This window comes from Parasteatoda tepidariorum, chromosome 5 (genome assembly GCF_982258835.1).
Source record: "Parasteatoda tepidariorum strain Cologne lab strain chromosome 5, Ptep-v5.0, whole genome shotgun sequence".
Taxonomy (NCBI): Eukaryota; Metazoa; Arthropoda; class Arachnida; order Araneae; family Theridiidae; genus Parasteatoda; species Parasteatoda tepidariorum.
The window spans coordinates 77527174-77538505 of record NC_141759.1 but is presented as its reverse complement, the minus strand read 5'-3'; the positions used below and the strand labels follow the sequence as shown (position 1 = coordinate 77538505).

Below are 11332 nucleotides of genomic sequence, written 5' to 3'. Positions count from 1 at the left end.
ATATAAGCAAAGCAAAAGTAGAGCGTAGGAAGCGTTTGCAATCAATCTATTTTTGCCGCGAAAAGTGAGTGTATATTTATTCGTTTAACATGCACTATTAAATAGAAGTTTAAATTATTATTTCTACAGTCAATTGAAACGATAGTTTATTGAATTTTTTCTCATTTACTACCTTAATCACAACAATTAATAAATAAGTAAGTTGTTTCATTCTCTCAATGAAATGCCTGCGTCCACAAAAATTGTTGAAGCGTCGAACTTGAATTATGACGATAAAATGTTGAATTCTAATTCAGTAAGTGATTGTAATGAACAGAAAATAGAGATCGTGCATGATTCTTCTGGAAATTCTGTTGAGGAATCAGGTAATGTTGAAAATGCAAATTGCGAGAAACTTTTAAAACCTAATTCAAGCTCTGATGCATTACCTGAAGTTATAGATGTCGATGATCTAGTTAAATCTGATGGTGAAAGTGATATAATCATTGACTTGGAATTAGATAAGTCACATACCAAGAAAGAGAAACGACTAAAATTAGCTGAAGATGTAGATGAACTAGATAATATGCAACATGAAGAGCTAAAATTTGATACATTGAGCCAAATTTCTGATCCAGACCATCTTTCAGATAATGATTCTCCTGTTAAGCTAAAGAAAAAACTCTCATGTGATGATGAAACACCTGAACCTTCTGTTTTAGAAAAAGTTTCTGATAATGATTCTGCAATTAAGCAGGTGAAGGAAATAAGGAAATTTTCTATTGATTTACTTGAAGATACAGATAAATTTTCAAATGCTAATATTGTTGAGTGTGATGAAGGAAATGCTGATTCAGATCAAAACTCTGAGACTGATTCTCCAATCAAGATGAAGCAAAAATTCAGAGGAATATCAGATAATTTATTACAAGATACTGACGAACTTGTCCCTATTAGTATTGTTGATCATGATGAAAAGAAATCTAATGATCCAGATCAAACTTCTGATGCTGATTCTCCAATTAAGTTTAGGAAGAAATTTAGAAAATTCTCTGATAATTCACTTAATAATACAGGTGAACATGATGAACCTGAATCTGCTGATCGAGATCAAACTTCTGATAATGATTCACCAATTAAGCTTAAGAAGAAATTTAGAAAATTCTCTGACGATTTACTTAGTGCAGATGAACTTGAAAGTACTAGTGCTGTTGATCGGGATGGAAGAAAATCTGCTGATTTAGATGAAATTTATGATACTGATTTTACAATTAAACTCTCCAAGGAAAACTTGAATCATTTCAATGAGTTAGATAACAGTGAAACTGAATTTAGCAAAAGTGACAAAAATAATACAGGAGTGGAGGAAAATTTTCCTGATACTATGAATGAAAACAGTAATAGCTTAGATGATGATAACTCTCCAGTAAAGAGACCTAAAAATTATTTTATTAGAGATGTGAAAGGGAAAGAGTTGATGAGGCAAACTCTATCCTTACCATATTTTCACTTGCCCAAACCTGATTTTCGAGAATACATGAACGAGACCAATAGACGTCTTGAAGAGCCATTATTGAAGACCATGTCTGAATGTAGTCAAAAACCAAAGTTATCGAATAAGATTACATTGAAACCGGCTGATAATATTGTTTTTGAAATTGGACCTCCTCCAATGGATAAAGTAGAGCCTTTTCGTAAAAAAGTATTAAACATGATGAGCAGATGCAATGGTTTGAAATCTGATTCTGACGATAAAGCTGCAGGTAAAAGATCTCTCCCTAAGCCTATTGGTGCTGAACGATTGTCTTGGAAAATGAAATTATTAAATGATATTGCTAAGAAAAAAGAAGCTGCTTTAAGAGAAAGAAATGAAATGTTGGAAGAAGTGTTAGAAGTCAATGAAGAAAATCAAAGTGCAGAATCTGAAACAGAAGATTTAACTGAAGATGATGTTATCGATGATAATTTTCCAGTTACTGATACTTTATCAACTCCAGATGTAGATGAACAAGATGACAGTCTTCCAGAACTACCTATTGGCTACCAAGAATCAAATAGAAATGATGTTGACGAGCCTTGTGAGATTGATAAAGAAATAGAATCTTCACCTTTTTGTTTTTCTTTACCATCCTTTCAACCGCAAGGAGGTTTTGCAACAACTGCAGATCATTCAACATCTATTACTTCAAATGTGTCACAAATTAATCTTAGTTTTAATGAAAATGAGTCGCAAAAAGAAAATCAAAGCTTATCATTGTTTGGTTCATCAGATTTGTTAAGTTCCAATCCATTATCTCAGAATGATGAAATAGTTTATGATAAAGTACTCGCCAAAGAAAATTTGCTATCTAGTAAAGACAATATATCTAGGGACATGATTACAGCTGATGTCATGGACATTTGCTCTGGACAGTTTCCTGATGAAGATGAGTTACCCAAAACACCACCCCTGATTAATATTTCTGCAGATGAAGACTCTGAAGGGGATGTTAGCGACAGCAACTGTCCCGCATTTCCTCCGGCAATAGAATCCGACTCTGATAGTGAAGATGACTTAAGATTCAAGCGGAAAGTTCTTAATAAGAAAATACGACCTATTTCACCAATTGATGAAGAGTCCAGGTATGGTGAGGAGGACACTCGCGTTCATCCGGCTTCTGTGTTACTCGAAGCTAACTCCAACTTTAACTTCAGCAAGAATGAATCCGAACACGGCTCTGATTCCGAAGATGAAAACAACGCAGATAATGTGGAGATTGATCAGCAGAATTTGAATTATGATTCTGAAGAATCTTTGATCGATGATGGCAAAGAAGTACAGAAAGCACCTCGAAATGTTCGTGATTATTTTGAGAATGAAGCAGAGTTGTCTGGTGAAGAAGGCAGCTCAGATGAGGATGAACATGATCTAGACGGTGAAGATCCTCTGATTTTTGCTGATGATACCGATGTTCCTGCTAATGATGAATTACGTGACCAGATCGGTACCTTGCATTTAAAACATTTATTGGATGATGATGACCGGATGATAAGACAAGTTAAGAATCACTTTTTGGAGGAAGGGGAGTTGTTTTCTGATGCAGCTCGACAGAGAAAATTCAATTGGTCTTTTAATCAAGTTGAAGCCATTCACAATCAAAACTCATCTGGTTCCGAAAACGAAGAAGAAATTAGTGAAACGCCTTTCCATGGTGACAAGATCAAATGGATGCAAGAGAATGGTAACAAAGAAAATGAAGACGAGGCAGATCATTCTTTTGACACCAGTTTTAAAGTGGGAATTAAGAAGAAAATTGCAACTCAAATTGTAGCAGATCGGGCAACACACTCTTTCAATAAAAGACCTCGAAATTCATTCTTAGATGAAGAAGAGGCTAAAAAATCTTTCAAAAAAATTAAACTCGATGTGACAAATGCTCAAGGTAGCCGTGTGACAAAGAATTTTGTGTTTGTGGAAGCTAATGAAAATGGATCCGTCAAGAAGAAAATATCGAATCCTAAGAACTCTGTTGACAATAGTGTTTTTGATCTAATATGAGAAAAAAAAGTTTACATTATTTTATTGTACATAAAGTTGGAATGTATACAATGATAAATTAACTTAATTATTAAAAAAAAAATTAATTTTGTTAGTAATTCTGAATTTATTACAATATTTATCTATCTATAATTATTATGAACAAGCATAGACCTATGCAGTCTATTACAAAAACATTTATTATTATATTTTTAAAGTATATTGTCTTAGCAATTTTAATTTTTAAAACAAGAATTGCTTTCATGATGTTAAAAAATATTATTAGTTTTATTTGTGTAGTTTTGAATCTGTTATATTTATGTATTGAGAATATACCTTTATTTATTTTCTTAGTTTAGTTTCGTGCCTTTCGTTCTTACGCAATGGTTAGTCATGTGAATTTAATTTCTTAAATTCAAAAATATTTATTTTTAATTCAATTCGAATTCCATTGTAAATTTTTTATTATTCATTGTAGATTTATTGCCTTAACTTATGTTTAATTGTAATTTTTCTTATCTTTTAAGATAATTTTTTTGTGCAATGCTGTATATTGCTTTGTTATGGGTTAATAATTATTTCAGGATTTTTCTGTATTGTTCATGCTAACTACAATCTTGAAGGTGCCAAAGGATTTTTTAACTTAATTTTAAAAAAAATTATGGTTTATTTATCTAGGATTGCTACGAATCTAGCATCAAAGGAAATACTTTGTATAGGTCCTCACTGGTAATTTCTGCTTTTGTTTCTCACAAGTAACTGCTGAGGAGTCTGTAGTAAAGGAGTAAACTGTGAACCTTTTTGATTATTTAGACAGAAGTATTTAAATAGAAATTTTCTCAATGTTTTCAATAAGGGACTTTTGTCTCTTCACCAAGGAAAATTAAAAATATCTTTTCTTGGAAAATGAATTATTTTATAAGCAAAAGTAAAATTCAATTCTGCTACTTATCAATAAATTTTGGAAAAAATTGTCACCTATTTTTGAAAAAGTGATTGTTCTTTGCATTATAGATCTAATGTTTTTTTTTTTTTTAATGTATCTTCCTTACTTTTAAAACTATAATCTTTGTTTATCTGAGCTAGATAAGTAAAAATTTCATAAGTATCAGCAAATATATACATATATATATATATATATATATATATATATATATACAGTAGGGAACCGATTATCCGGAACGATCGAGACCATCGCTATTCCGGATAACTGATTTTTCCGGTTTTCTGAATCGCTACAAAAAGCAGTTTTCTTGTATTGTTAAACCCAACTAAAAAAAAATTATTTGGAAATAATCTTGAAAAAACGAAGTAATACACTAATGATTATTTCCAAAATGATGGTAAGGTAAACATCTTTCAAAAAAGAAAGGAAAATCCTAAAATCTTACGAGAAAAAAAAAATTTTTTTTTAAAAATGGCGGAAAAATTTATCGAATTTCGTTCCGGTTTTTTGGTTTTCCGGTTTACTGATTTCCGGATAACGGGTTCTGTACTGTATATATATATATTTTCTCTTATTTAAAGTTTAATACAAAATTACTAATGAAGAAGATTTTTGGCTGTACATTAAACCATTTAAAGTACTTTAGCAGCTATGTTATTAAAATTTTTGTTCAATTAATTTGCTTTTTTTTTTATTATCATATTTTATTTGCCTAGCCCCTTGTATCAGATCCTTTTCATTAGATTTCTCAAATTTTTTTTCGCACCTACCTATTTTTTCCTTTCACAGAGAAACGCATAGTGGCTGTATTATTCAGCACTATGAAGAAGAAAACTCACATTTTATCAATATTAATATAGATTATTATTATTTTAATTACTGTTAGATAAATGTATGTATACATTTTAACATTTTATCTGTAAAGACCATACATTTTAAAGCTGTTTGTATGCTCAACTTATTTATAAAAAGTGGACATTTTATAAAAATTGGTGGATTTTTGTGATTATTTATTTAAATAGATAATGTGTTAAAAAATACTAAATAAATTTGTATATATCTTACGAATGTAAAGTTAATTAATCACTCTTATTATAGAGATTTGTAGGCTTAAGAAATAAGTTTTTCCTGTTTTCCTAGTCTTAAAACTCGAAGAAAAATATTTTTCAGTATTGCACATTTTTTTGTCAAAAAATTATATTTCTATGGTTTTTATGCTTATTTATGTAACTTCTACATCCTTATTAAAATGTAATAAAGCTATATTTTCATTAAATTTATATTCAATTTCTACCGCTATAATAATTGTATATATTCGCTTTTATTTGAGATAATAATTAAATTAGTATTGCTACTAAAAATTATATTTCCATCTCATTATTAAAGATTTTCTCATTATCACTAGAAATCAAGATAATGTCACTATTACATATCTGCCATTTCTTCTGTATTCCACATAAGCTCTCTGCATTTTTGGCCTTTCTTCTTAAGTCTTGCATTTTCAAATTTTGCTCTTTCCTAGAACTACTTATGTATACATATACGCGTGTAATAAGAATAAGTTTTTTTCTTTGTCAGACAGACATCTTGAATTTTCAGTGCACTTCAGTCAGATCAATATTGTAGGTCATTAATTAATTCAAAATATGATACGATATAAGCATTATAATACCAAAAAGAAAGGAAAAACTTTTGTTTAGATTTTTGATTAGTATTTTTGTTTTTATGCAATTAACATTAAAGGAATTTTTTAGTCTCATCCAAATCATTAGTGAAACCGTAATAAAATTAAGAGTTTAAAAATCTAAAAACTGTAAAAAACATGTTTTAAATTACTCATAACATTAAATCGCATTATATTTCTTTAAAAGGAAAAATTTACAGAAGTTCTAAAAATCATCAAGCAATTATTTCTACTACCATTTTTTGAAAGATATTGTACTGTCCTATAAGCCTATATCAAAATATTTGTTGAGCACAAAAAAATATCAAGAAAACACAAATTAAAAATGATATCTTAAAATCCAAGATGGCAAGGATAGGCCCTCTTAAAGAATATAAAGTGGAAAATCTTGTGCAATTTAAAAAAAAATAGGTTTGCAGATATGCAAATATGATAAATTTTTATCTCTAAAACAAGACTTAAAACATTTTTTTTTTTTTACATTAAAAGAAAAAAATTACATTTTCCTTAAAATAAATCTGTTTTTTTATTTTTTTCATGTTTAAAAAAAATTGAGGTATTTTACAAAGTAGCCACACTTATCAAAAGATTTCAGACTTGATTTAAAAAACATTTTATCGCCAGCTCATTTTGACAAAGTTTGTTTGAAAAACAAGGATTTTTTTTTGAAAAAATCTGATATTTATAAAACTTTTTATTCATATTACAGGGAATAGTTTGGTAAAAAACCAAAACAGCTGGAAATAGAAATCCAAAAATCTTATGAGTAAAAGAACTTTTATAATTGAAAAAATATCTGAATTTTAAACAAGAAAAAAGTATGTATGATGCGTTTGTTCACAGAGTATTATCAATGTTTTAAGAAAAATATCGACACAAGATTTTATTTAAATTGTGTGCATAATTACAGTGTGTGATTATTAAATCATTTAATTAAATTCCTAATATTTAATTTTAAAATCTCTGAAATACAAATCTCAATGTTAGATTTTAAATTCATACAAATCGTGATGTTCGATTTTAAAATTGTGTGGATACGAATTCTGATATATAATTTTCAAGTCACTCGAACAATGAATCATAATGGTGGCTTTAAATCGAGCAAATGTAAAATTTCAAAAATAATGAAATTTGATGTGCAATTTTAAATCGTGTAAATATGAATCATGCCGCGAGTTCAAAACAAGCAAACATGAATTTTAAATCATGTAAATGTAATTTTAAATTGCTTTGGCACAGGTAAGGAAAGGCATAAAAATGAATATATTTTTTTTCCCTTGGAAATTAAACGATGTATTTTGTTTGAAAAGGCATATTTTTTAAATTAAATTCATATTCATCACTGATATCACCATGCCTGAAAGTTAAGTGCAGTTGCGAGAAGCAAATAAAAGAATTCGCATATCAATCTCTGCCAGATTGACCTGCATATTAAAATAAGGGAATGTTGAATGTTTCCATTATTTATTTTTGTTTTAAAAATTTTTACATGGTTTTTTTGAACGATAATTGTGTACATTTTACATATTTGGGGACTGAAGTATAAATTTTTATACTGTCACAATTTATTAAATGGCGTTAAGGAACAGTTTTGGCTTTTATATTGGTCCACTTTTATCAAATTTGGTGCAGAGCAATAAAAATCTTGATGTAAAATAAATAAATGATTATGGGTTAAAACAGTTTCATAGCAGGTATGAAAGTATAAATATTAAACTAATGGTAAATTGTTTAAGAAAAGTAGACAATAGATTGACATGCCAGAATTAATTGATTATTCTGAATTAAAAATATGCAAAATAAGAACAATAGAATACATTTTTTTAACCCAAAAACAAAACATAATTTATTTTTCAAATCCTTTTTATAAAACAAAATGTAGAAAATAAAGCAATCTTACTTTTTTAAAATAAATAATTTTTACATGTATTTATTACAAAAACTAAACTTTCACATTGGATTTACAAGATTTTTAAATGATTCAAAACATGAAATTGTTTTTCATTTAAAGCAATATTTCTTATTCTTTCTTTACTTGGCTTCTTTTTAACTTATAACTGACTCATGAGTCTGAATTCTAAGCAAAACAAAATACTAACAGAAGAAATGAATCTTTAATAATAACAAATATAGGTATCAATATTTTTTATTTATTTATAACTCATATAACTACCTATGGTATTTTATTTTCTATAGGTATGTTTAGATAATTATTAAATATAATGTATTATGATTAATAATTCTATTAAAACTTTAAGGGTCACTTGTTTTTTATAATTAAAATAATAAATTTCATGAGATAAACTAGTAATTAACAACAATAAAAAAATTATGAAGCATAGTTATTAATAACAATGATAAAGTAATTTACAATATTAGCTTATTAAATATATTATAAATTATACATACATTTAATTTATCATTACATTTTTTCCTTACAATCTTAGCAAAGCATTACATAATCAATTTTTAAAGGGCACAAGGACAATTTCAGATATTAAGCAGTAGAATAATATGGATTCGTAGAACATGAGCAGAAATAAGATGATGGGATATTTTAATGTCATAAATAGGAACGTTTCCATATTGTTGCCGAATTGCCTGGGACAGTGGCACACAAACTAATAAAAATAATAATGACATCATTGAATGGAGTCAACTTTTAAAACTTATAATCACTACATATTTTTTAAAAAATTTATTGCGAATGCGGAACTGAGAAGTTGCACTGAGAAATTTGAGCTGGCAAGATCCAATTTGGAAATATCCTTCATAAGTAAATCTATAGCAATAATTCTTCCAAAAATTCCTCAAAAGCATCTTCTTTCGATTGTTCTACTTCCTCTTTGATCTTTTGTTTCCAAATATTCGTTTCCTCAGGAATCTTTTGAGTGTTAGCTTCTTCAGCTGTATTATTAGGTACCGATATATTATCTACTAAGTTATTCTTCGAATTATTATCACTTTTTTCTTTCTTCTTTTTCAGAGCTGCTTTACCTTTATATCCATAATGCAGCTTGTCAGAGCACCGCTCACACAAACGTAATTTGACTAATGCACTTTTCTTTTCACCTTTTTCCACGTAAGAAAACAGAACCTCCCAACTGTTCAATTCATCTTTTTGATCACAACGAATATTACCACAGAAGAACTGCCCCTTACCGATAATAAGTTCTTTCTCTGTGCGCCACCTCATGCCAACTTTTTTATCCTTATAGCGAGAGAGATCGCACAAACAATATTCCTTAAAAAGTCTGTCGTAATATTTCTTTGCTAGCTTTTCACCCCAAGTAGCTGCGTCATCATCTTCTTCCCATAAGAATTTATGATTTTCACGGATTATATCATGATCAGTTTTATAATTACTAGTATCTCTTCTAAGTTTTTGAGTGGTTCCTGAATAGCATAGAACGTAATCGTTGATGAGTTTTTTATGCCTCGTATAGGCGTCTAAGGCCTGGTATGCTTGTTGTTGAGAACGGCCCTGTTCTAATGCACACTGTTCATGGAATGTCTGTCTGTTTGGCTTGGAAATTCTTTTTGCAGGAGTTTTGAATGTGACTTCATCGTCTATAGATTTTCTTTTATTGCCTGGTTGGGTATCAAACTCGAACTCAGATTCATAGTCTTCATCTATAAATTGTTCCCTGGAACCACAAGCTTCACTCATTTTAAGTTTTCATAAGCAACAAATTGATGTCTTTAATGTTCGATAAGAGAAATTCACATCATATAAAGTTTGTTGTGTTTGTTTAATATCTAAAAAATAAATAAATAACATTGAGGTATAAGAACTGCCTATTTCTGTTCAACTGAACTTGGTTGGTTGGTGATTGTCTTAGGACCGTTTGCACTGCATATGATTCACGCAGCTATGATCGTCATCGATGAGATGGCTCTTGAGCAGCAGAAAAGAAAAAATTAAAATGCGGAAAAACCATTTTTTGGTTGTTGTTGTAGTTCATTTACGTCGTACTAAAGCTGCACAATGGGCTATTGGCGACGGTCTGGGAAACATCCCTGAGGATGATCCGAAGACATGCCATCACAATTTTGATCCTCTGCAGTGGGGATGGCACCCCCGCTTCGGTAGCCCAACGACCTGCGCGTGAAGTCGAGCACTTTACGTTAGCACAGTTTAACGAGGACCAATATCGCACACCCTCGGTCCCTACGCAGACTGATCCAAGTGGGTCACCCACCCGCACACTGACCCGCAGCCAGTGATGCTTGACTTCGGTGATCTCCTGGGAACCGTGTCTTAATGATCAGTCCACTGCGGGACAACCATTTTTTGAAGAACTCTCTTCTAATCCCGATCGCGACGCTGTAATGGGGAGATCTTCTCTCTTCTCAGTTGTATATAAACGTACTACGACATTTCCCCCTTTGCGTTTTAATTATTAAAAATATTTCTTTAAAATTGTCATGATGCTTTCTTTCAGAACTATGTCCGATGTAGTTTTCAGTCCCATATAGTTTTCTAACTTATAAGTTTTTAATCTATTTGAAAACAAAGTCAGAATCTAGTGTACTTCCTTCATAAATAGAGAGTTCTGCTCTACGTCCGCTATAGCCCATTTCGATCTCCAATAAGATTGCTTTTCTACTCTCTAGAGAGTAGAAAAGCTTCTGCTTTTTTTTCTTTTTTCTTTTCCAAAAAATAAATATTTTAATTTTGAGATCTTCTACTCGAGTTGACAACAGAAAGTAACTCAAATATCGGTATCACTGTCTACTAAGACAAACGTATCGTCAATAAATTTTTCTACCTTGAGAATTTGAACAATTTAAAATATTTTTCTATTTTTCTTTGAAATAATGCATATGTTACAAAGAATGGAGGTGAGGGGTCGCTCATGGCTAAACCTACAATTTGTTTATAGAAATTACCATTGAATTAAAGAGCATTCTACTGAACACGGGAATTGACAAAGAAGATCTCTTTAATTTCAATAAAAGAGTAATGAAATTCTTGGATAGAAAGCAGAAATAATGGTTTAGTAGAAAGAAAAACAAAATCAAGAGAGAGCATAGTTTTTATGAAGAGGGGAACATGTACTAATTGGGAAACAAACTCAAAGGAATTTTTTAACAGTGTGGATTTTGTTGGATGTTAGACGGGAAATAACACGAGCTAAATAGCGAACAAGTTTAGAACACGGTATCAATGTTTGTAAAAGCAAATTGAGGCATGTGAACTAAG

General features: G+C 30.0%; 2 protein-coding genes across 2 annotated transcripts; one reads left to right on the top strand and one right to left on the bottom strand.

Annotated features, from left to right (window-relative positions):
* Positions 1-25: 25 nt before the first annotated feature.
* Positions 26-4477, top strand: LOC107454536 (uncharacterized). The gene has a single exon (XM_016071762.4). It carries the CDS (start codon positions 224-226, stop codon positions 3515-3517), a length of 3294 nt encoding a protein of 1097 aa, XP_015927248.3. The 5' UTR covers positions 26-223; the 3' UTR covers positions 3518-4477.
* A 3467-nt stretch (positions 4478-7944) lies between these two features.
* Positions 7945-9927, bottom strand: LOC107454539 (protein FRA10AC1). Its single transcript, XM_016071766.4, has one exon. It carries the CDS (start codon positions 9794-9796, stop codon positions 8909-8911), a length of 888 nt encoding a protein of 295 aa, XP_015927252.3. The 5' UTR covers positions 9797-9927; the 3' UTR covers positions 7945-8908.
* Between the last annotated feature and the right edge of the window lie 1405 nt (positions 9928-11332).

Excerpts from the sequence above, each read along its gene's own strand:
- LOC107454536 (XM_016071762.4), top strand. The coding sequence starts at position 224 with ATGCCTGCGTCCACAAAAATTGTTGAAGCGTCGAACTTGAATTATGAC.
- LOC107454539 (XM_016071766.4), bottom strand. The coding sequence starts at position 9,796 with ATGAGTGAAGCTTGTGGTTCCAGGGAACAATTTATAGATGAAGACTAT.